This window comes from Colletotrichum destructivum, chromosome 6 (genome assembly GCF_034447905.1).
Source record: "Colletotrichum destructivum chromosome 6, complete sequence".
NCBI lineage: Eukaryota > Fungi > Ascomycota > Sordariomycetes > Glomerellales > Glomerellaceae > Colletotrichum > Colletotrichum destructivum.
The window spans coordinates 937893-961764 of record NC_085901.1 but is presented as its reverse complement, the minus strand read 5'-3'; the positions used below and the strand labels follow the sequence as shown (position 1 = coordinate 961764).

The 23872-nt window shown below is 56.8% G+C and overlaps 11 protein-coding genes across 11 annotated transcripts; 6 read left to right on the top strand and 5 right to left on the bottom strand.

Annotated features, from left to right (window-relative positions):
* The first annotated feature begins 27 nt into the window (after positions 1-27).
* CDEST_09471 (uncharacterized protein) lies at positions 28-1617 on the top strand. The gene is made up of 3 exons (XM_062925630.1): positions 28-388; positions 444-724; positions 802-1617. The coding sequence occupies exons 1-3, from the start codon at positions 33-35 to the stop codon at positions 1590-1592; spliced, it is 1428 nt and encodes a 475-aa protein (XP_062781681.1). The 5' UTR covers positions 28-32; the 3' UTR covers positions 1593-1617.
* A 47-nt stretch (positions 1618-1664) lies between these two features.
* Positions 1665-3849, bottom strand: CDEST_09470 (Putative glycoside hydrolase, family 76, six-hairpin glycosidase superfamily). Its single transcript, XM_062925629.1, has 3 exons — positions 3009-3849; positions 2682-2923; positions 1665-2570 (listed from the first exon to the last, which is right to left on the bottom strand). Exons 1-3 carry the CDS (start codon positions 3589-3591, stop codon positions 1977-1979), a joined length of 1419 nt encoding a protein of 472 aa, XP_062781680.1. The 5' UTR covers positions 3592-3849; the 3' UTR covers positions 1665-1976.
* Positions 3850-4322: 473 nt separating this feature from the next.
* On the bottom strand, positions 4323-6239 carry CDEST_09469 (Putative ClpA/B family, AAA+ ATPase domain, ATPase, AAA-type, core; the record flags this gene model as incomplete). Its single annotated transcript, XM_062925628.1, has 1 exon — positions 4323-6239. One exon carries the CDS (start codon positions 6237-6239, stop codon positions 4323-4325), a length of 1917 nt encoding a protein of 638 aa, XP_062781679.1.
* A 1851-nt stretch (positions 6240-8090) lies between these two features.
* On the top strand, positions 8091-9112 carry CDEST_09468 (Putative alpha/beta hydrolase-1). Its single transcript, XM_062925627.1, has 2 exons — positions 8091-8636; positions 8706-9112. Exons 1-2 carry the CDS (start codon positions 8223-8225, stop codon positions 9048-9050), a joined length of 759 nt encoding a protein of 252 aa, XP_062781678.1. The 5' UTR covers positions 8091-8222; the 3' UTR covers positions 9051-9112.
* A 559-nt stretch (positions 9113-9671) lies between these two features.
* Positions 9672-11075, bottom strand: CDEST_09467 (Putative acetoacetate decarboxylase domain superfamily). Its single transcript, XM_062925626.1, has 2 exons — positions 10446-11075; positions 9672-10368 (listed from the first exon to the last, which is right to left on the bottom strand). Exons 1-2 carry the CDS (start codon positions 10804-10806, stop codon positions 9878-9880), a joined length of 852 nt encoding a protein of 283 aa, XP_062781677.1. The 5' UTR covers positions 10807-11075; the 3' UTR covers positions 9672-9877.
* Positions 11076-11366: 291 nt separating this feature from the next.
* CDEST_09466 (Putative heterokaryon incompatibility) lies at positions 11367-13425 on the bottom strand. Its single transcript, XM_062925625.1, has 2 exons — positions 11598-13425; positions 11367-11542 (listed from the first exon to the last, which is right to left on the bottom strand). The coding sequence occupies exons 1-2, from the start codon at positions 13322-13324 to the stop codon at positions 11470-11472; spliced, it is 1800 nt and encodes a 599-aa protein (XP_062781676.1). The 5' UTR covers positions 13325-13425; the 3' UTR covers positions 11367-11469.
* A 1-nt stretch (position 13426) lies between these two features.
* Positions 13427-14871, bottom strand: CDEST_09465 (Putative methyltransferase type 11, 18S rRNA (guanine(1575)-N(7))-methyltransferase Bud23). The gene is made up of 2 exons (XM_062925624.1): positions 14695-14871; positions 13427-14612 (listed from the first exon to the last, which is right to left on the bottom strand). The coding sequence occupies exons 1-2, from the start codon at positions 14715-14717 to the stop codon at positions 13784-13786; spliced, it is 852 nt and encodes a 283-aa protein (XP_062781675.1). The 5' UTR covers positions 14718-14871; the 3' UTR covers positions 13427-13783.
* A 263-nt stretch (positions 14872-15134) lies between these two features.
* On the top strand, positions 15135-16252 carry CDEST_09464 (uncharacterized protein). The gene is made up of 3 exons (XM_062925623.1): positions 15135-15377; positions 15445-15678; positions 15748-16252. Exons 1-3 carry the CDS (start codon positions 15308-15310, stop codon positions 16080-16082), a joined length of 639 nt encoding a protein of 212 aa, XP_062781674.1. The 5' UTR covers positions 15135-15307; the 3' UTR covers positions 16083-16252.
* Positions 16253-17146: 894 nt separating this feature from the next.
* Positions 17147-17672, top strand: CDEST_09463 (uncharacterized protein). Its single transcript, XM_062925622.1, has one exon. The coding sequence runs from the start codon at positions 17260-17262 to the stop codon at positions 17545-17547; it is 288 nt and encodes a 95-aa protein (XP_062781673.1). The 5' UTR covers positions 17147-17259; the 3' UTR covers positions 17548-17672.
* Positions 17673-17675: 3 nt separating this feature from the next.
* Positions 17676-19517, top strand: CDEST_09462 (Putative short-chain dehydrogenase/reductase SDR, NAD(P)-binding domain superfamily). The gene has a single exon (XM_062925621.1). The coding sequence runs from the start codon at positions 18322-18324 to the stop codon at positions 19324-19326; it is 1005 nt and encodes a 334-aa protein (XP_062781672.1). The 5' UTR covers positions 17676-18321; the 3' UTR covers positions 19327-19517.
* A 613-nt stretch (positions 19518-20130) lies between these two features.
* CDEST_09461 (Putative dynamin stalk domain, GTPase effector domain-containing protein) lies at positions 20131-23819 on the top strand. The gene is made up of 3 exons (XM_062925620.1): positions 20131-20896; positions 20948-22973; positions 23031-23819. Exons 1-3 carry the CDS (start codon positions 20886-20888, stop codon positions 23634-23636), a joined length of 2643 nt encoding a protein of 880 aa, XP_062781671.1. The 5' UTR covers positions 20131-20885; the 3' UTR covers positions 23637-23819.
* Positions 23820-23872: the final 53 nt, after the last annotated feature.

Here is a 23872-nt window from a genome sequence, read left to right as displayed (position 1 = left end):
ACCCCTCCCCCTAAACTACCAGCACAGGAACCATGGGTGAGAGCAGCAAACGAGTCCGGCAGAGAAGCCGCGAGTCGGTCACACATGGCAAGACAAGCCAGGTATTGGAAGTCAAGCGGCCAAAGCTTGCAACAAACGTGCCTGTCCAAGTCACTCAGCAACCTACGCCTCAGTCACCCACAGGGTGGTCCAGCATGAAGGATTTCCTGATGACTGAGCTCAGGAGGGAGATGGGACTCCCCCTGCACCGCCCCCAGTGCCAGGACAATGTCGACGAGAAGAGCGTCAACCTGGCTTGTCCCCTTTTCATTAGAGACCCGGCCTCTTTCACCCATGTCCGAAACTCTTGCACCGATGGGAACATCAAGGGCGGCATCGGCAAGCTCATGTAAGTCCATGGACCCCATGCGCACCATGCGGGCATGTCGACTTACACGCTTTAGCGAGCACATCAAGAGAGTCCATCTGAGAACCGACAAGCAGTGCCACAACTGCGGAGTTCGGTTCAGCTCGAAGCCGGCAGAGTCCAAGTCATCCCACTCGCGCAATTGTACCAAGATCTGGTCACCTCACGAGCCGCCGCTGCTGTCAGAAGCCCAGCATCGGGTCCTGGACGCTCTCTCCGTGAGGGCCAGCGGGCAGTCGCTCGACTACAAATACCGTCACAAGCTCTTGATGAAGCTCTATCCCGGCCAAGAGGAGTGGGCGAAGAAAGTGGAAATCTGTAAGTCGACGACTCCTTGGGGGTTTCCCAGAGACCCAGGCTCAAAATAAGCGTTGCTAACACCCGAGGGAAAAAAGACCACGACGCCTATTCCCCCTGCCTTCTACCAGCACAACTCATGTTTGACGCCATGGAAAGGGCTGTCGACAGATGGGAAAGGGGTTACACTACCCACTACGACTCCGATGGAAGCGACGCCGACTCGGACAAGTCACGAGAGTACCGCCGGCTCTCGCGGTCGAGTCCCAGCGCGTCGTCAACGGACGCCTCAAGCGCCTATCCTACAGCCAGCTCCGGAGGGTACAGCCGGAATCTTGGCACCGGCGGCGGCTACACCTCGCAGCACACATACCAGACATCCGACTACCAAGACCAGAGCTGGGGCATGGACAACATGTCCCTGACCACCGACTCGACGCAGCACGCGGGCCCCGACCTGACGATGCGCAAGGTCCGGGGCGCCAGCAGTCGACCGGTCGACAGCGACTACGCCGGCATGCAGCTCCCGGCGGACTACCAGAGCTACGCCCACTCGGGCACGCTCGACGACTTTGACGACCTCGCCAGCTCGTCGTACATCGACTCCTTCGAGCCCGTGTTCGACGTCGTCTCCACCGTGCCCTCGGACTACCACTCCTACACCCTGGACGCCGACCAGGCCTTCCCCATCGACTACCCGGCGCAGGGCCACTACGCAAAGGACACGATCAACCCGAAGGACATCCACAACACGCTGATCGGGATGGGGCCGCCGGCGGCGATGCCGCGATACCTCGTCGAGAACGAGGAGGACTCGGGCATCGTCCTGCACGACACGCAGGAGTACTTGGGCTTCGCGGGGCAGCAGACCAGGAGGACTCACAGATAGGGGTTTTGCGTTCTCGGGTCTGGATTGGGTCCATGTTTTTTTTTTCTTCTTTTTTCTTTTTTCTTATGATTATGACGGTTTTGCTTCTTTTATACCTGTCTTTAGGGATCTCGGGCATGCATGTGGCTGGACAAATGGGCGAAGCCAGGGGAAATGTTCTATTTACTGGGCGCAAAAGGCGGGCATATACAACGGTTGGGGTCTTTTTTCCCACCATTATGCATCATTGCTTATTCTCGGCTACATCAATTATATCGATGCATATTTGCAGCTCGTGCCCCTGAACTTTTTGCAAGCGCTGGATGGGGGAGGCAAATTGCTCACGCGTTCGTTGCTGGGCATGGCAGATGTTTTGCCAGACACGTCGTCGACTCGACCAAAGGTCTAGAAGGCCCATGTCAAAGTCATCAAAGATCCAATCAACAAAGACACGCCCATATCAACTCCGATGCTCCCAGCCCCTGAGGGGACCGTTGGTTCCGCCGGCGAGGCCGTCCCCGAAGCAGCGCTGGGTGAGCCGTCCTGGCCGGTCCCGTTACCGCCGACTCTGTCATCAGCTTCGGTGATCGGCGCTCTGGCGTCGGAGATGAGCAGGTTAGACACCGCGGCGAGCACGTTCACCGCCTCGCCCGCGCCCGAGGTCTTGTCGGTGGCCTGGGGATCCGAGAACGTCCCATCGGTCCAGTAGAACCCGCACCGGTTCGCGAGGCCCGACGAGCCGGCCACGCACTGCTTAACCGCGGCCTCGGCGGAGGTCTTGAGGACGGGCAGGACCGAGCCGGCGAGGAAGGGGGCTAGCTGCGTGGCCGATGACAGCCAGCGGTGCACGTAGCCCTTGTACCAGAGGAGGTCTCCCGCGCAAGTCCCCTTTTGGCCCTCGCAGACGACTTCGTAGGCGGTTCCATTGGGGAAGAAGGTCTCCAGGAGGGTCTCGGTGAGCTTTTCGGTACGCTCGCGCCAGACGTCCGAGCCGTTGGTCTAGATTCTCGTCAGCCGAGGGGGGGTTCTGGGCAAATACAAAACACACACACACACACACACTCTCTCTCTCTGTGGGGACATAGTATACTAGAACAGGTGGAAACGAACGTTGTTGTACATGAACGCGGCGCCTTGGACGAGCATGGCGGCGTTGTAAGACACTTGGGCCGTGAACATGTGGGTGCAGTTATCGGCGCGAACCCCGTCGTACACGGCCCAGTTTTTGCTGTCGATCAAGCCGGCTCCGGAAAGCCAGTCCCAAGTCTTGTCGGCCCACTCCGAGTAGATGGCGTTTCCGGTGAAACGACCGAGACGAGCTCCCATGTTGAAGAAGCACGCGTTGGAAGCCGCTACACGCAGCGTCGTTAGCCTCTCTCTCTCTCCTTCGTCTCCCCCCCCCTCAAAGCGCCGAGCTTGGCACTTGCGAGTGCTTACTGTTCTTGACGTCGTAGCCTACGTTGGAGTAGGGGATCTGCCAGCGGAGACCACCGTTGCACGTCTCGTCGTGACGGTCCGGCGATGCCTGGGTGGCCCAGACGGCCTTTGCAAGATCGATCCACGTGGCTTTCCCGTCCACGGTAGGGAAACCGTACTCGGCGGCTACCAAGGCGGCTGTTCCCCAGAAACACTGATCATCGTTGCCGATGTTTGCCGTCTGGTTGGGAGGCAGATAGTCGTTGTTCGGGCCCGTCTGGTACAGCATTCCCTTGGCGATCCTTTCCGTGTAGGCGTCGTCCCCGGTCAGGTGCCAGTAGTCGAGATAGGTGGCCCAGAAGCTGGCTCCTTGGTACCACCAGTAGTCGCCACTCTCGTCGGAGAGCGGGGGTCCCGGAAGCAAGCCCGGGGTCTCTCCGGGTTCCTCACCTTTGTAGAAAGTCATGGCGTCCTTAGCGAGTGATCGTGCAGAGTCCACAATGTTGTCGCGTGTGTCAAGCTTGAGCTCGGCGGCGGCGGCGGCGGACAAACTGCCCAGAAGCAGAAGAGCTCCTGGCAGAGCCAGAGTCAGAGACATGAACATGTTGGTGATGCGAAGCGATGTTGCCGTGAGTCAAGAATAGGCCGGGGAAAAAAACAGGAAGAGAAAATAAACAAGTTATGAAACAAGTGAGAGTGAGTAGCGACTGTGGGTGGGAAATGAACGACTAGAGCTGTTAAAATACGACTCCCATAACTCATAAGCGAGTGGAGGGACAATCGGAGTTCCGCCGTCGTTGCGTCGTCTGATACGAAAGACAAAATGAGGCAAAGTGAGAGGTTTTAAATACGAAGAGAACAGGCGTGGAAGACCAACAGGAAAGAAATAGGGTTGTCCAACTCTAGCCGGGCAAAATAACCCCTGCTGTGCCGCATTCGCTACCCGCTTCGATCGATGCCTGCTTGGCGTGGCCAGTATCCGTTTTGTACTAGGCCTAATACGTCGCGATGTTGTCTCGTTTGGTCTCGTATCCGTGGCGGGGAAGAGTCTGGGGATTACTGACGAATGGTTCTGTGAGGCCGGTTAATCGGAAGGCTAAACGCTTGGTATTGACGTACTGCTTCTGCTGCGTTCTTAGCATCCTGTCACTGCTTTTAGTGCTGTATATATATAGCAGAGATGATGTGGTTGTCTGCCAATTCCCTTATAACCGTATGTATGTATGCATTAGCCAAGATCTGTCGAGGATTGTCCAGGCTATGTACGTGTAAGTGGTTCTCTGCCCGAAACAAATTCATGGACTCATGAGGACCCATCGTCTTCTCAACTTCTCATTACATGCCAACCGTTGCTGTTTCTCTACTGTCTAAAGTACCATTCGTTGCCTTCAACTCTGCTTCGGAGCCCTTAACGTTGGACACTTGTCCGGTTTTCGCCACATCAGCCTGGGAGCTCTTGTGCTTTTCAGCGGCGTCGTTGGCCGTCTCTATGGGGACCTTTCTCGCAGTCTCAACCTCTACTCCGTTGACCCGTTCTACTTTGTTCCCTTCTCTCTTTGTGCTCGGAGACGACGAGTCCCTGCGCGCCTTCAACTTTCTCAACGTTTTCCTCTTCTTCCTCCTTGATTTCCGCTCGGCTGACGCCTTTCTCCGTCGCTGCGCCTCCTCCATGGCGGCCTTCTCCTCCGTGATCCACGCCTGGAGGCAGTCGATGGCCGCGTCTGGCGAGTTCCGGTGACGGAGCAAGTAGCCCTGCAGCTGTGCTGGCGTGAAGATGTCATCGGGCACTTGGCGGCTGAAGCTGTCCAAAAGGACATCGAATTCCTCTTCTTGGTTCTTCACGAGCTCGGCGTCTCCCCCCGAAAGAGCTGCTGCACCTTCGGTCGACATCTGCGGCCGGTACATGCGCTCAAACATGCCCCTGGCGCTGTGGCTCGATATCTTCCCCATGTATACCATCTTATCGATCCGCCCCGGCCTGACCAACGCCTTGTCCAGTTTGTGGGCCAGGTTCGAAGTCATCAAGACGATGCGGCCCTCCTGGGAGGCGACCCCGTCGAGGACGTTGAGAAGGCCCGAGAGTGTGCAGCGGCATCTTCCAATGGACCTGCCGCTGTCCTTGTCCTCGTCGCTGCTGCTGTCGTCCGACGCGGAATCGTCCGAGTCGACCTTCTTCCGGCGTTGGATCCCGATGGCGTCAATGTCCTCGAGCAGCACGATGCATTTGGGGGGAAGCGCCGTGAAGAGGTTCTCCAGGTCGTTGTCGTCTCGGATGCTCGGGATGTGCAGCAGATACAGCTCGAGGTTGAAGTAGCCCGCAAGAGCGAGAGACAAGGACGTCTTGCCCGTGCCAGGCGGTCCGTGGAAGAGATAACCTCTCCTGTAGGGGATTCCCCTCTCGGTGTAAAACCTCCTCGTCTTGTGGTTGAGATACGTCTCTATGTCAGCCACGAGCTCCTCCTTCATCTTTTCGTCAAAGTGCACCGTTTCCAGCGCCCGTATCGGACGTAGGATGGTTGTGTCCCAGGATATCTGGTGGTGCTCGTTCTTCGTCGCTCTGACCGTGATGAAAGCCTCGCGTTGCTTGTCTGCGAAGATGCGGCAATCATCCAGAAAGGCCTTGACGGGCTGGATCGCGCGCCCCAGTCGCATCACAACCAGCGGCTCGTTGCCTTCGGGAGCGGCAGAGTACTCGTCGGGGATTCCGACGTAGGCAGACCCGAGGTTCCTAGTCGACACACGCCGCACCATGAAGAACCCCCCCTTGTGTACGAACCAGGTCGTACCAAACGTCGGCAGATACTGGACAGGAACTCTCTTCTCGTGACGCAGGTCGTCTCGCTGGACCGGTTTTCGAAAGTACCATGCCTCGTTCTGGATCACCTCGGTCCGCGCCGTCAGAATGCGAGTGCCCTTCTTGGTGAGAACGTGGGCGCCCAGCCAGTTGAGAACCTCCCTGTTGAGCTTGTCTTTGCTCCCTATCGAGATCGAGGCCGTAAAGAAGCGCGTGATCCACCAGTAGATTTGAGCTCCGAGGTTCTGAAGGCCCGTCAGCGCTCTAGGGATCTCGCCACCGAAAGAGATGAGGAGAATGATCGTGGTAAGGTCGAGCCTGAGCCAGGTCGAGAAGAAACGTGACAAGGCTCCGTAGCCCGGAGCAGAGCGATCCAAAAAGTCGTGGAGCCCTTTGGCTGTTGAGCCGCTGGCGCCCGAGAAGAGCGAGGCTTTGGTGAGCCCGGAGATGTCGCTCATGACTGCAGTGTGCCAGATTCGAAGAGTGAGAACACGGGTTCGGTCGTCGGTGTAAGCAAAAGAGCTTGGGGCCAGCCTTGCTCTTATGGGATTCCCGTTCGTTATGGGACTTGAGAGACCCCGAATAACAAGAATCAGGCAGAAAGAAGGCTGCCTAAGCCATGCAACGGGAGTCTGCACACTCTTGGGACATACGATTGGAGCTGTACCGAGCACGCTAGCCGCTTGAGTGCAGCGACATTCCGAATGATGCATGCCCTAGATGTGGTGCAAGTCCATTTCCTGGGTCTAGACTGCACCAAAAGCTGACGGGCTGCCGGAGCCAATCGTTGGGAAGACAAACAACACTTGTTGGAACACGATGGTGGCTTACCAGGCCTTTGGACCATGCCTACCCCGGCCTCGGCTGCAGGTTCATGCTACACAGCCAACTTGGGTTTGTTGGACGGGTCGGACTATGGGTATCGGATAGAGTCCTCGCAGTAAAGCGTCTTCATTTGTCTTCTGAGTTGTCGCCTCATCAGCCTTTGGTTGGCCAGAGCTATTAATCCACAGTATAGGTTTTGCTGAACCCTGAACATAAACAACAAAATGAAAAAAACAGCGTAATGGATGAAGAAGTTGGAAGGAAACCACAAGACAGGATGTTTGAAACGGTTGTGACGCCTAGAAAACGGCCAAAAGAGCATTTGAGAACCGACTGAAATCATACGACAAAGACAAACAATTCAATCAGACAATCTGAAAAGTGTCGCCTGCTCAAAGAAACCCAGAACGCCTAATCAGCTCCCTGACCAAAAGAAAGCTCTCGCATGCAACCGTCGAAACAAGATCATGCTAGGGTGGGTACCTCTTCAAGGCTGTATCAGAACGAGGAGAAATGTCGGGATATGCATGACTATCACTTTTCCAACACTAGCGATCTCCAATTCAAGCGCTTGAGTCAAATTTCTTCAGTCCGTAATCGACGCTGCTGGTGGAGATATGCGGTGTGAAATGCGTGGGGCCTGATATCTCTCTCCAGATTAGCGGTGCGGTGGGTTTTCAAAGTCCTCGACAACACCGATATTGACTGTGGTGAACAGCTTGCAAAGCTGAACCAACACGAAACCAATCGGTTTCTTTCTTGACGAGATTATTATTTCAAGTAATTGGAACTGCAGAGAAGTGATTTGGAGCTTACGAAATCAGGAGCAGCCAAGGCACCGGGACTTCTGCACACCATCGTCCATGGGATGACAATTATCGCGCAGCCCTTCTCAAGACCTGAACTGGCCACCTTTTTGTCTTGCACATTGAATGCCCCTCAAATCAACGCCTGGGAAGGTTTTGTTCTCGTTGCCAAAGTTGTCGGATCGCCAAGGAACCTCATCGGAAGCGTCCCCAACTTCTCACAGACCAGTTCCGACAATGTCGATCGACCTTGACCATGTTCACTAGTGTATACCTCAAGATGACAGGACCCTGATCGCGAGCTTGTACCTCTCCCGATGGATCTGCATCCGGCCCCTTACTGGACGAAGTGACTCCGTTGGGAAGTGCCGCTGAAGAATGCTCCGCAACCGATGCAACTCGGGCGGCACCCATGAGTCGCCTGGACCCGCAGACAGCCCCCGTAACGTCGCGAGAAACGTCTCGACTGCCGTACGCCAGGAGGAGTCCTCCAGGGTTTTCCGACTTCCGGTTTGCTGCTTCGGAGGGTCGACTGCGTGTCCGTCAGGGGGTAGCAATGGGGCCACAGGGTTACATGGGCATGAAGGGGACTTGAGGGAGGGGAGGGGGGAATTGGCCTACGGTGAGCGAAACTCGATGTTGGCTTGATGAGTTTGTCAATCATATTTAACAGCATGGCTATCTCCTCCTCTCATCACCTTGCATATATCCTTACCGATACAAGCTTTTCGAATCTCTAGAAATTCTCCTACCGAGCGCATTCTCCCTCGCTTAGCCCCTGCTCAACCAACAACTGAACCGCCAGCAATAATGTCCGCCGCGAAGCCCACTTTCGTTCTCGCGCCTGGTGCGTGGCACAAGGAGACCTGCTACTCCCCCGCCCAGCAGATCCTCGAGTCTCGAGGCTATCCCGTCGAGGCCGTTGCCTACCCCTCCGTGGGCGCCGAGCCCCCGACCAAGGGCCTGAACGACGACGCCGCTGCCGTCAGGGCCGTCCTCGAAAGACTTGCCGACGAGGGCAAGGAGATCGTCCTGGTGGTTCACTCGTATGGCGGCCTCGTCGGCGCCAACGCCGTCAAGGGCCTCGGTTACAAGCAGCGCGCCAAGGAGGGCAAGAAGGGCGGCGTCATCACCTTCGTCTACCTCACTGCCTTTGTGGTGCCCGTTGGCAAGTGCATCAGAGAGATGCTCGGCGGCCAATTCCTGCCGTGGATGAAGATTGAGGTGAGTTGGTTGGCCTGCTGAGATAGGATTCCGAGGGCAGAGCTGGCGGCGACTAACTCTAAGAGAAAGGGCAACTATGTCCATGCCCTGACCCCGGAGGAGGTCTTCTACCACGACGTCGAGCCCGAGGCCCAGAAGAAGGCCATCGAGGGGCTGCAGCACCAGTCCGCCGTCGTGTTCGACGACGTCGTCACCTACGAGCCGTGGCACGACATCGACTCCATGTACTTCTTCTGCGACGACGATAAGGCGATCCCCCTTGTCGTCCAGCAGAACATGGCCGGCCTTCTGGGACCCAACGCCATCACGTACTCGTCCAAGGCCTCGCATTCTCCTTTCCTCTCCAAGCCCGAGGACGTCGCGGAGGGGCTGGAGATCGCCGCCAAGGCTGGGCAGGAGAGAGTCCGGGCTTAAAGCGGGCTTACGGAGCGTTGATGACTTAGCTGTTTGAGGCATAATTAAAACTCATGACGAATGACGATGTATTGTTCAAGAACCTGTCCTCAACAAACCTGGGATGGGAAGGACCATGTTCGTGATGTCTGTTTTGTCACGTTCTTCTGTGCTTGGCGGCCTACCTAGAATCGAAAACCTGGGCACCACCAGGTGAGTGAACGAGACTTGTGCCTTTTCTGGCGCTTACTGGCCGTCTCCTGGATGACTGATAGCATCGAGAGCCTGATGAGTGACAAGCCCCATCCTTCTGAAGCAGTGTTCTCGCGGACGCAACCCCAAACCGGTGCGGCTAAGCCCACAAGTTCCATATAGGGTCCCACCGATGCCCATGCTTTCCTTCATGCCCGTCATTAACCTCGAATGGACTGCCATGTTGGCCAAAGTCCGAGCGTGACGACCAGAGACGCTGCAATGGCACCTTGTCGCGTGGTGGGAGTCCGAATCCTGTAGCCTGACCGGGGACTTGAGTCACAACCCCCTCATCCCCTGCTCGTCAACTTTCCCGATGAAGAGAGTAAAGGAAGGGAGGGGGGGCATTTGTGGAACACGCGCTGCCCAGAGACTTCACAATCGAAAGATGCATTGTACATTAAGAAGCGTCCTAAGATATAAATATTCAAAGCCCTAGGAAACAAAGTGCAGCCGAGCTTGCTAGGTACCCGGCCATAAGTCGATAGTTTTTAAATAAAAAAACACACAGAGCGTACCGACAATATTACATCCTCTCAAGGCTAGTAGCGAGAGTGACCAGTGTTGCTCCACCCACCAGAGGGACCATCAAGTCATCACAGTACCGATCTGGGCGCATCCCAGTGTTTTGGTTCGGCAAAGGTGACGTCCGAGTTCTCCATCTTCAACCCAATCTGCCAACGCCCAAGACCGGGCCAGAAGTTCTCGTGCTCGCCGACGATGTTACCCTTTTCGTCCGCTTGCCGGATGTCGAACCACCCCAGACTCGCCCTTTTGGAGCTCTGGCCAGGCGCGATGCTGCACCACCGATCCGTTCCCGGCAGCTCGCCCTGGCTGCCGTTGCCCTCCGGAAGCGGGGGCTGCACGAGAGTCGCGTCGACGCCGACGTACTTGAAGATGTTGAGCGAGAGGGGGAACGATGGGACGTAGGGGACGGGCTTGAAGGTGGCCTGGAACAAGGGGGCAGTGCTCGCCGACGATTCCCTCACGTCGCCCGATGTGTCATGAGGGAAGACCTTGACGCTCGTGCTGCCGTCCGAGTTCTCCTTCCAGTCGAACGCGGCTAGATGCTTTGGGATGTTCCAGTCTGGTATGTGGTGTTAGCAAAATGCGCCACTGGTTGAGGTGACCAACGTCTTTTGGGCTCCCCCCCTCCGTGCTCACTCTTTCGGCCGTTCCAGCAGGTGTACTTCTGGGACACGTAGATCCTTGTGATTCTCGCGTTCTTCTTCTTGACGCGCTTGCCCTTCTCCTCGACCGTGTACTCATGGAAGCCCGGGCTCAGGATTAGCTCGTCGTACGGGCCGACGGGGCTTTCCGTGTACCGGATGATCTGAATCATGCTGAGCCCACCCAGCGGACGGCTGCCGTCCGGGCGGATGAAAGGCGAGTTCGCCTCCAGCGGGGAGTAGGTGATCGTGGGCGGATGCTCTGCCTGCGCCCTGGATACCCAGAAGCTGAAGAGGTAGACGTCGCCTTTGAGTTTCCATGGTGCAGGGACAGGGGTGATGTCGTTTGACGCCATGGTGAGTTCTGCAAGGGAGGAGTTCGAAAATTGGACCAACGGTAAGCAAAACCAAAAGGTAGCAAGGATGACTGTGCTTAAGTTGGGATGTTGTTGTTATTGATCAAGATGAGGGGGGCGGCAGGAAAGCGATGATGATGCGTGGTTGAAGGCTCAAGGTGTTTGTCGAATCACAAGCTCCGGGATGAAATGACGCAGTACGGATGGACAGCAATCTGATGACGATGTGGGGGTATAGACGCGCTATTAGCACCTTATATCCCCCCCCCCCGCGCCAGACCTGACATGGCGTGTGTGTGACCATCTATCTGTCCCATATGATATATCATCTCGCCTCCAACCAGGGGACATTCCTCTTTGCGGGGGACAGCGCCGGGCCGGGGCCTCGGCTCTTGGCTACCCACCCGCGATTGAGTTGCCCTCTTGGGAAACGGATGCACCTTTTGGCTTGTTTTGCCGTGTTGGTGGTATTGGGGACAGCCAATGCCGTGGTGATCTCTTGTTGATGTGTACTGCTCCTCTTCCTTGCTGGAAACATAACAAGCAGAACATTCTTTGCCATTAAGTATTGTTTGATGCGACTTACGCTAATGTATAAAGGATGCGTGCTGTCTTTCTTAATCCATCAAACCCGTCAACACTGAATGAGTTGCATGCATCATATCATATCAAACAGAGACTGGACTGGTCCTCATCGCCCGAGCCTGCTTCACCATCCATAAAGCCATGCAGGTAGCTATTCGCGTTTTAGCAAGGATCTTTCCGTGCGCATCGTTCCTAAACACACTTACCATTCCCCGATCAACTCGAATTGGTCCTCAGATCCCCCAGCTGCTCTTGAGAGCCGAGACATCGTCTCTCGCAGACAGAATAACACACGACTGCCGGAAAACACCCCCACGACGTCGCCCGCGTCTGCCGGATTATCGGCCAAGCCAATGTGCCCTTTCTCCGTCGCGAAGAACGACCGTCCCGCCAACGCGCTGTAGAGGGCATCATTGTACACCTTGGCCTTTCCGTGCAGTGCATCGTGAGAGGCCGCAATCATCTGCTCGTGCCATGCGTCCCAGTACACCTCGGCGTCGGATTCGCCCAGTAAGGTGGCTCCGTGCTGTGGTCCTCTCTCCCGGACTCGAGAGCCGACGATGGTCCGGTGGAACGACTCGAGACTGGGGACGGAAGATGCGCCCTCACCCCGCTGCGAGATCCCCTGCTGGACGAGTCTGGCCTCGATGGTTTTAATCTGGTCGAAGAGGAGGCCCTTGTTCCTGAACACCTTTGGCTCAAACGACACGAGCCATTGAATGCTGTCCAAGAGCTTGCCTTGTAGCCACAGCTTGTCCTCTTCAAACCTGGCGACAGGCTTGCTGTCTCCGCCGGCAGTATATCCATTCTGCCACAGGAGGATTCTCTGACCTCTTTTGATGGACCAATCAGGGCACCACGTCGGTAGGTCGAGGATGCTCTTCCCCATCCTGTTGTGATGGCACAGTATTTGTAGAGTGTCAGAGAGCTCGATCGAGGTTCGCACGACATCCTTGAAGAGATCTCGCACCGACCGCGTGTAGTCGGGCCTCAGGGCTGCGATCTCGCCCATGATGTGGAACAGGCTAAACACCTTGTCCTTGGGGTCCGAGGCTCCGAACCCACGGAACCGATACAGCAGGCTCAGGGGAACGCGCTTCTGCAGTGTCGGTTTCGTCGCCTGGTATTCTTTCCGTGCCGTCCAGAGGTGGCTGATGGGCGTCGCCGCGATTTCTCTCATGAAGTACTCTTGTCGCGGCGGGATGACGGCGTTGAACCGGTAATCGAGGAGGACCTCCAGCGCCTTTCCGAACACTTCCGAGGCCATCTCCACGCTCCCGCAGACGAAGACGACGGCGGCAGCGACGGAGAACTCCTGCACGACCCAGGCTCTGCTCCACCAGGGGCTCCTCATCAATCGTTGAAGGGCCAGCCTCGAGCTCTTCGCTTTCATGACGTTCAACATGCTCGTAATCCGGTCGTAGTCGCCGACTTTCACGTCTTTGGCTATGGTTTCCACCAAGGCGACAGCCTGGACGGTATCAGCTTTTTCTTCCCCCAGGAAGACGACGACTCGCGAGGCGTATTGGTAGATCGCCCACATCCGCTGAACCTGGAGGTTGACCTCGGCAACGTCGCTCTGGTCAATACAAATCGCGTCGACCCAGAGCAATCGCTCCGCATTTTGTCTCCGTAAACAGCGCAGAGCTGTTTCGAGGTTCTTCGTCACATTGAGGGGCTTGCCGTCCAGATGGATCGTTGCTTGGTCCATCCGGTCGCCCCAGGTGTATGAAAGTGCCTCGTAGGTTTGCTGGGCTCGGCCCAGGGTGAAGTCGACCAGCTTACAGCGAACTGGCTCAGAACCATGCCCCGGGGCCACCGTCACACATCTCAGAGCCCATTTGAGCTCCCCTGGCTCTGTCTCCAGATCAGCGTCGACAAGAGGCTTGTATCTAGCCGAATGAGATGTTGGACTTGTATTCTCATGGTCCATGATCCTCACGGCATCATGCTATACCGCGCTGGAAATTGGGCACAGTGTTGCGAGAGCTACATGTGATGTTGAAGAAAGATGATTTTGCAGAAGTTGTGAACCATTGACGCCCAATCAAGGGCTCTGGTCGACTACTTAATGTGCCCTCCCCCCACGTAGCATTTTCACCGCACATGCAGCAAGACGGGACCGCTGGACCCAGTTTGGTTTCTCGCCAGTGGTTTGTACCCCTGAAAGATATACCAGTGCTGTCCATGACTAACGCCGTGAGTTCTCGTGTCCGTTAAGAATGCGAGAGCAAAGTGACAACGACAGAAGCAAATGGCCGTCTGGTGTTCGACTAGGGGTATCTGATCCGCATTCAATATCTGAAATAGCAATGTTTTCCTGTATCCATTTAACGCCATGCCATGCGACACTTCGCAACAAACCATCCCGGGCCCTGGTTCCGGTTGTCTTTCAGAAGGCAACCCTACGTTTCCGTCCGGTGTACTTGGACGTGGATTTGACGACCTTGCCCTTCCTCTCCATCTGCTCCTTCTTCTTGACGATCCACGCCTTGCTGCCCTTCTTGATGTCGCCCTTGCCGCTCTGCTGTGCGTTGGCCTTCCTCCGCGCATCCTCGACGTCGACGTTGTCCATGCCGTCGACGACGTTGGTGATGTCGCCGCCGCGGCCGCCCTCGGCGGTGCCGCCGACGGTCAGCACGAGGTAGAGCTTGACGTTCTTGGTTTCCGGGTCGTCCTCGAGGAGACCGGCGCCGAAGCCGGCCTTGACAGCGGCCTGGGTGATCATGTTGCGCTGGGTGTCGTTCTTGGGGTAGAACTGGCAGACGGCACGGCCGCCTCTGCGTAATGAGGCGTAGAGGCCGTTGAAGAACCGTGTGAGGCGGCCCTCGGGGGAGGTGTCGCTGCTCTCGGCGTTGCAGAGCCACTGGATGGCCGAGATGCTGATGGCGGCGTCGAAGGAGCCGGCGCGGAAGGGCACGCCCTGGCCGATGTCGGCGAGGAGCAGGTCACCCTCGACGTCACGCTGGAGCGCGATGTCGAGCATCGAGGGCGAGACATCCATACCAACCCAGGTGTGCGGCCCGCCGTCTTCCGGGCCCTCGGCGGAGAGGATCTCGCCGGACAGGCCGCTGCCGCAGCCGACGTCGAGGATCAGGGAGGGGTGTTTGAGGTCGAGAAGCTCAAGAGCGCGGCGGGTCATGGACGCCTGAATGTTTTGGATACGGGAGCTCGTCGTGTACTTGCGGGCTTCGGTGTCATTGTAGTGGATGTCGGCCGCGCTGATGAGAGGCTTGGTCAGCTACATGTGTTGCCATGGCGGGGCTGGAGGAGGGGGAGAGGGAAGAGAGATATTGGACCTACAGGGTATCCTCAGGGCGCGACATGATGGGCGAATTCTGGTAGTAGACTGGCTTCAGGTATGCGAATCAGGAGGCCACTGTAGTTCCTTCAATCCATACAGTACACTCAGTCTTCGCGCCGGCGCATCCAAGAGTCGGGCGGTGAATTTTGTGTCGGGGGAAAATCCTCAAAATTCGCAACTGGGGGGTGCGATTGGTTATCGATAAGATATCATTGACGGACTGGGTACATTCTTGTATGTGATTGTTTCTAGTGCTAATCGATAAGCAGTGTGTGGTGGGGGTCTAGACTCGGGCAGCAAGCCCAGTGACGATGCCGCTTATCTCATCGACCCCGGATCATGGAATTACCCGGGCCTCCGGCGCAAAGGCCACGCTTGCTAAATCCCGACGCGCTGTGGCCCTGCCCTGTGGCCCTGTAGTGAGAGTGTATGAGGCCAGCCACTCCCGCCCACCGTCATAGGTTCGGAACCCACTGCTTCCTTGTGTAAGGGAGCTTTCTGTGAGCTGGCATCACCACTGCCCACCAACACGGCATTCTCTTCCTCCCTACTCTTCCACTGCGCACTCATGCTGCGTACTCCAGCTCCTTACAACACAACGCCGCCGCCATCATGTGGATTCTACCTTTAGTCGGCTACCTCGGCTCCATCGTGGGCTTCTGTTTCCTGACCCTCGCCATCGGTTCGTCTTGATCCCGGGGTTCCCTTGGCAGACGGGACTAGACATGTGCTAACATGGGTTCGAACAGCTTCGGGTCTTTACTACCTTTCGGAGCTTGTCGAGGAACACACCGTCTTTGCGAAACGTCTGCTCACGAAGCTGATATACTCGGTCATTGGCTTGCAGCTGTTGCTGTGTGTCGTCGACCGGTTCCCGTTCAAGTTGACCCTCATGGGCATCGTCTCACACATTGTCTACCTCGGAAACATGCGGCGCTTCCCTTTCGTCAGGCTGACAGACCCTCTGTTTCTTGCATCATGTGGTATGTGCATGGTCCAATAAGCACCTACTGTGTGGCGTGGAAGCTCCTGACTAACAACCCGTTCATCAGTGCTGGTGCTCGTCAACCACTACCTCTGGTTCCGCCACTTCTCTGCCGCCCAGCAGCGATCGTACGCGAACATGCACTCATACTACGACCAGCCCGATGTCCCAACCTTCACCGAGATTGCTTCGTACTTTGGCCTGTGCGTGTGGCTGATTCCGTTCGCCCTCTTCGTGAGCCTGTCTGCCAGCGACAACGTCCTGCCGACGATGGGCAGCGAAGACCCCCTGCGGGACTCTTCTGGCAAGAGCAAGAGGCAGGGCTTCGTCAAGTCAATTGTCGATACCGTCCTCGGCGCGATTGGTCAGGTGTTCAACACGGGCGGCTGGGAGCGCAGTTGATCTCGGCTCGGATGGCAAACTCGCGGCCACGTAGGAACGACATGTAGATGAAGTATGCGATCTGTACGATAGGTTGGGACTGTAAGACTACCGTTACGACAGGACAAACTGTCCCTTGAGATGATCTAGGGCATAAAAATAGATACCCGGGCTTTCCCTTTAGGAACGATGATGTTTCTTTTGAAGACGACGTTGGTACGGGGCCTGCACTGCTCAGACCGGACTCGCATGCGTGGGCCTTTTGATGATGGACAGTTGCCTGCTGGGCCGAGAAGGCCAAAACAGGATTGAGATTAATCCATTTCGCCAGAATAGGGTTCTTAAGTCCCAGTTTACAAGCACCGAGGTCATGTCGAGGCGACCAACCAACCAACCAACCAACCCAAGAACGACAAAAGGACACTGCATAAGCGAGCTCATTCTTGAGCTGGATCCAGGAACACCACCAGCCATCAGCGAACGTCGCCCACTGACACTTCCTCGTTGCGCCTGATCTTCTAATTCACTAGGCTATCAACCCACATCGCTATCCCATCGCTTCTGCTGCCCTTATGCGCGGTCTTTTTTGCAGGGGGGCACCCTCATGTTTGCCGTGCTCGCCATGTGTCTGGGTCGCTGTCGCAAGGACACCATGAAGCACCCGAGGCGTTCCTTGCAGTAGCGGCCGCCGTTGGTACTGAGTAGGAATTGCACAAAAGACCCTTGCTTGTGAATACGCCGGGTCTTTTTGAACCGAGTCGCCTAAACCACACCAACATTCCCGCCCATGTGGTGAGTCTTGGCCATCATCGTCGGCTTCCCTGGCAGCACACATGTTACACGCCCGACCTGGCCGTGACGCGATGCACGTTGTTAAGGGTGACGAGGAAGAGTAAAAAGTCCAACAAAAAGACCCTGCCGGCGCTGCGTGCGGGTTAGAGGAATAGACCGCCTCACTCCTCACTCCTCACTCCTCGTTCCTCAATCCTCAGTGCCATGAGGAAGAGGATGAGGATGAGGACGAGGATGACCAGTCTCGCAAGAAAATATAAAGCTACGATGCGATTTCTAGTTGACTCACTTGGTTGCTTGTTCGCTCGCTGATTCTACACATCGCCAACGCCCAAGTCCTCCAGTCTCACTACAAATCGAGCACAACACAACAAGCGCAGGTCTCTTCTCCCCCCAAACTCTCAAAATGCCTTCTTCCCCGAATCAAACTCAATCCTATTCCACATACGAATCAGTTCCTCGACCTCGTCGAGACCAGACATCGCAGGCATACACATACCAACAAGCTGGCGCGTCGAGCACCCTCAATGCTTGGCTCTCGGAAGCCGATTCGAAGGCGCCATTCCACGCCGTCGGTCGGTACCGGCCCATGACCACCGCTTCCGGCAGCGGTGCGAACATGTGGGGTTCGGCGCCGGCCCCTCCGAGCAGCACCGGCGCGACGTACGGCAGTGGGCGCGGCGCTCATAGCTGAAGCCCGCTCGAATCATCGAATAGGGAAGCAAAGGGGATCGGGTATAACTTTGGAGTTTATCAGTCCATTGTTTGTTCTTGGACGAAGGACGACGACCGCGATGATCTACGTGTGACACATCTCGGGGGCGTTGGAACTTGGCTGGTCTGGGCAGTTGGGCATCGACTTGGCTGGGAGTTGACGAGATCACGGGCAATTAATACTAGACGAACGTTGGAGTGCGCCACCCCTCCGCAATAGAAGATACTATGAGACCTAAGACATCTTCTCTCTCTCGATCGCTGCCGCCAATCTGCCTGCTGTCGAGCGTTCCTCTGATACTATTCGTTCCAGGATATCTACCGTGGGGATAACATGGGTTACAGGCGTTAACTCCGTCACTTCCTTCTCATTCATCACACCCTCTAGTGCCGAATAGAGAAATGACTAGTACTAACCCCGTAAATACCACGATATGGCCCTAGGGCCGGTTGAGCAAAGGAGGCATGCCGAGCTGAATGTCAGAACCGGGGCGGCGTGGAGCACAATGTGATGCTGTGCATGGCAGTGTTTGAGACCGACTCTAGTAAGGTACCAGCAGCCGTGGCTCTGGCATTGCAATGGGCAGGTTGTCATGAACCTCTCGCATAAGAGAACGAGATTCCCCAGGCGAGATCTCACAACTCAGCACCATCTCAACCCCGCCTTCTCACCTCGAATCAAGACAACCTTGAGCCAGTCCTGCAGATCCTCAAGCTCGACGAGAATCACACAACTTGCAAACGCTGAACAACCATGGCTCCCGCCTACAACAAAGAGACCAGAGCGAATGAGCTGGTGCCCCTTTACGCTCCATACATCGCGGGCAAGACCATCGTCGTGACGGGGGTCTCGCCAGGTAGCATCGGCGACTCTTTCGTCAAGCAGGTTGCCGTCGCCAAGCCAGCCGTGTTCGTTCTCGCCGGCCGCTCACCATCCAAGTTCCAGGGGTTGGTCAACGACCTTGCCACGGAACACCCCGAGATCAACGTCAAGTCCCTCATGCTCGACCTCGCCTCCTTTGCCAACGTCCGCAAGGCCGCCGAGGAACTCAACACCTGGGCCGACGTCCCGCAAATCGACGTCCTCGTCAACAACGCCGGCATCATGGCCGGCCCGTACAAGCTGACGGAAGACGGCTTCGAGAGTCAGTTCCAGACGAACTACCTCGGGCACTTCCTCTTCACGAACCTCATCATGCCCAAGATCCGCGCCTCGGTGTCGCCGCGCATCGTCAACGTCAGCAGCAGCGCCCACAGACTGCACCACATGCGCTGGACGGACTACAACTTCAACGAAGGGAAGCACTACGAGAAGTGGATGGGGTACGGGCAGTCCAAAACGGCCAACAGTCTCTTCTCCATCGCGCTCGCCGAAAGGCTGGGCGACCACACCGCCCAAAACGGCCTGACAGCGTTCAGTCTGTGCCCGGGCTACGTGCCCACGAACCTCGGGGCGCACGAGGCGCACGACTTCCCCGCGTTCCTCGAGGGCCTGCGCAAGGCGGATGTGCTGGCGGGCTCGAAGTACATGTGGGGGATGGGACATATCAAGGCCAAAGACCTGGACCAGGGCGTGGCGACGCACGTGTTTGCGGCGTTTGCGCCGGAGCTGAGGGAGAAGAACGGGGAGTACCTGGTGGACTGTCACATCGCGGACCCGTGGAAGGAGGAAGTGTTCTCCTGGGCGCGGAGCAAGGTTGACGCGGAGATGCTCTGGGCCTTGAGCGAGAAGCTTGTTGGGCAGGAGTTCAGGTATTGAGGAGATGCTGGAGTTCGACATGAGAGGCGCACGGAGTATGGATCTGCGAAGTCAATGCCGGAGACGAGGCGCATGATGTCAACAGACATATGGTGAGACGTCTGAACATTGTTATCACTGTGGGGAGATGAGATGATGCTCGTGAGGGGTGAAGCCATCGCAATCTGTTGGGACCGCCGGATGTCGAAGGCAAGGGAGATGGCGGAGAGGAGGGAGGGAGGGAAGCAGGATGCGGACGTTGAACGACAAGCAGACGACGGAATCGCCACAGAAGAACAGACCCTACACCAGCCACATTCACAGCCACATGATCAATGAGGGACTGTATTGCTTAGTTATAGAATTGGTGCTGAGATCAATGTGGCTGAATGGGGGTTGCACCGCCACTCCCTCGCACCTGTTTCCCCAGCAGATCCCTGGAGTCCAACCCAGCAAAAACAAAAAAAGTGGCAAAAACACAAGCCGTTTTTGCCTTGGCGCGCCCAACGTTCGACGGCCTCCCAGCGCACCAATAATGATTTGTTCGACTCTCGATTCCAGACGACTAAACCGTTCGGTCCTCCCGACGGGCTCTACTGAGCCCAGATGATTGGTGCACAAGCAGCCCTTAATACGCGTACGCCTCGTCATGTAGGCTAGGCAAGCACAGAAAACCAGACCATCCATCCCTCTTTTGTCCGAGTCAATAAGCTTGACTTGACAGCCGAAAGAGAAAAGTGTGCCCCCCCCAAAGGGAAAACGATTGAGGCTGTGCTAGGCCGAGCTATCGACGTCATTCGTCCAACCTCAGCACAACCCCATTGGTCTTCGTCTCCGTTTCGGTGGCTTTGCGTACTCGCGACATGGGATCGGTTTCCTTTTTCCTCCTGCTTCTCAGAAAGTCTCTCCGCCCGGAAACCTGGCAAGCCTGGTTTGAGCCTTTTGAGCCTCTCTCTTTCTCTATTGGTCTCGGCTTTGCTATCCGATGCCGAGTGACAGACGAAATTGCGGTACCCGTATTGCTGTGATCCACGGGTGCCAAAAAAGGGTCCAAACGGACGGGTTGGCCGTTCACTCTGGGCTGCCTCTAGCCAAGCAACATCCATGGAATGCCAACTCTATTGCCCTGATGCACCAGCGTGTTCCCCAGTGGCAACGCAGGACGCAGTCACTCAGGCGAAGCTTTGCGCTTCCCCACGCCCCCCCAATAGGTCGTTAGTCGTCACCGGCTTGTCATGGGCGCGCTGACGACGCTGCTTTGCGACGACTCGGAACCCCAGATCCAGGCACCTGTTTAACAACCATTGGATACACGGCACACCACACACAGCCTCATGGGGCACATGTGATGTTCGGTCGAGACACGCCGCACATGTCTTTCAGGCCGCAGCGGACTTATGCTTGGCTGCGTGACTGCGTAATTACACACGTATAGCCTTTATTCTGGGCAGGCCGCAGTTTCAAGTACCCTCTTTAAAAGAGTGTCCCTCCCCAGTTCGACATCCACTGTAAGCTCTTGGGTCCAAGACTTCCTCCCTTCGCCAACAACCTTCCCCCCCTCCACACTCTTACCGTACGTGATGGGATCATTGTACGAGCTTCCAGCTACAAGCCGTAACCCCTCAACTAACGCCTCATTCAGACCGGAACGCGACATGGCTCCGAATATCGACTCGGCGCTGGGTACGGCCGACATGGCCAACGAGCAGCGTGGCCTGCTCGAGCTCATTGACAAGCTGCAATTTGCCCAGCTCGACAATGTCAAGCTGCCCCAAATCGTCGTCGTCGGCGACCAGTCGGCTGGAAAGAGTTCCGTCCTCGAGGCCATCACCGGCACGCCCTTCCCCCGCGATGCAGGCGCATGCACGCGCTTCGCGACCGAAATCCGTCTACGCAGATCCAACGAGCCGAGCCTCAACGTCTCCATCATCCCCGACAAGAACAAGACTTTCAAAGAGCAGGAGCGCTTGAAGCAATTTGGCGGCGCCGTCGATGTCGACATGTCGTTCGAGTCGCTCATGAGGTCGGCTGTGGACCTGATTGCGCCAAAGAATATTCCCGGCAGGTTCGCCGCCCGTGATATCTTGGTGGTCGAGAAGAGAGGCCCCGACATGCCTCTGCTCACGCTGGTCGATCTGCCTGGTCTCGTCAAGAACGCCAACAACGACCAGTCGATGGACGATATCAAGACCATCGAGACCCTCTGCGACCGCTACATGAAGAGCTCGCGCACCATCATCCTCGCCGTCGTTGGCGGCAACACAGACTACGTACAAGCGCCTATCCTTACCAAGGCGCGCCATTTCGATCCATCTGGCGGCCGCACCATCGGCGTCCTGACAAAACCCGACCTCTGCGAGTCCATCGGCCTCGAAGACAAATTCATCGAGCTTGTCCAGAACAGGGACAAACAGAACTACTTCAAGCTGGGCTGGTACGTCCTCCTAAACCCGGGTCCCCGCGACCAGGGTCAACCATGGCCATCAGCGCGCGAACGCCGCCAGCGTGAGGAGGAGTTCTTTGGCCGTGGCAAGTGGCGCGCCCTGCCCAGCTCAATGTGCGGCGCCAACGCCCTGAAGCAGAAGCTCAGCGTTCAGCTGCAACGCCACATCGGCCGGCACGTCAAGACGTTGCGCAAGCAGATCCAGACGGCGCTCGACGACTGCGACACGGAGCTCAAGTCCATGGGCACCGGCAAGGACACGGTTGAGGAGATGCGCATCGAGCTCGTCGAGCTCTTTTCGGCTTCCAAGGAGTTGGTCATCCCAGCCGTCTACGGTTTCTACAAGAACCCTCCACGCAAGAACTTCTTCCGCGCGACGGCAGACCCTCGCGGCACGCCCGCTCAGAACTTGCGTGCACGCGCTATTGAAGAGAATGAGAAATTCTCACATCGAATCCGCCAAAACGGCCGCAAGTTCGGGTTCTCGTCCTCGACAGCACCCGGCACCGCGGACGGCGTCACCATCAGCGAGAGCAGTAAGAGAGAGTTCGTCGGCAGGGAAGTCGAGATGCTGCTCCGCCAGATTCGCGGTTCCGAATTCCCCATGGACCCCAAGCCCCGCGCTGTCTACATGCTCTTCCAAAGCTACTCGGAGAACTGGCCCAAGCTTGCGCAGGAACACAAGGATAACCTCGGCGTTGTGTGTAACGAGTTCCTCAGCGAGGTCATTGACTTCGCGTGGCCGCAACGCATGCGCGAGCCGCTGCGCTACCAGTTCCTGGATGTGCAGATGAAGAAGCTGATGTCGGATGCGCAGCAGGAGCTCGAGCACCTCACGCAGGACATGAACCTCGAGATCCAGCCTTACGACCCCGAGTACGAAGAGCGTCTCCGCAAGTGGCAGATCGAGTCTAGCAAGGACGGTGCCACCTACACCGAGGCGCAGGAGGTGTGTGAGAAGATGTTGATCTTCTATGAGCTGGCGGCCAAGACGTTCATCCGCAACACCATCACACAGGTCGTCGAGAGACATCTGCTGCAGGGCATGTACAGCATCTTCAATTCTGTTGAGATCCTGAGCATGCCGAACGAGACTGTCGAGGCGATTGCCGCCGAGAACAAGGAGACGCGTGATCGCAGGATGACGCTCAAGACGCAGAAGACGGCGATTGAGGAAGCCCGCGACATCTGCGCCAGCTTGGCCATGCGTAAGGAGCTGAGGATGGTGAGTCGATATTCTTTGCCCTTCATTAATTCGACGATGCTAACTAGCGTTCCACAGTACGCCGATGAAGACCGCGACCTTGAGGACAACAGTTCCGACTCAGACGAAGACAAACCTCGTCAGACAACGACGCGAAAGCCGGTCAACAACACGACCACCTCCTCCAACACGATCCCGAGCCGGGAAACAAACCGTTCGACGCGCTCTCGTGATGAACGCGAGGAACGTTACGAGCGCCCGGCAGCACGGACGCAGCCCTCTGCCGCCGAGTCTCTGGCGACCAACGGCAACCACGGCTACAGCAGTCAACAGACGCCCGCACAAGCCCCTCCCCCTCCTCCTCAGGCGCAGGCCCCCGCTCCTCATCGAGTTGAACGGGCGGAGCCTCCACGCACGAACACGAGCAACTCGGAGTGGGAAGAAGAGTACTACAGGGCGCCCTCGCAGCAGGGGGCGCCTGCGCAGGCACCCCCGCCCCCTCCCCGGCCTCAGAAACTGAGGCCTGAGGAGGCGGCGGCGTCGGACGCGTACAGCCACCGCTCGGCATCGTCCGTATCGGAGCAGCAGCATGTGAACGGATACGGCAGCTATCACGACCAGAGCGAGTATGCGCCGTCGTCCACCAGACGGGCGACGGCCAAGAAGCTGTTTGGTAGAGGCTAGAAGTGAGTAGCCAAACGAGTGTGAATTTGTGTGCAGGATATGGGCAGACAAGCGATGTTGGCGTTCATCTAGAGTTCTTATTAGACGGCGGTCCTTGGAAAGCGGTTTGGAGTATGCCATGTGCACCTGGTCAAGAAGTTAGATGTAGCATGATACCAATCAACAATATACACACAAAGACTCGCGAGGATTTTCACAAGTATCAGTGACATGGCTTGGTCTAATGGGTAAGGTTG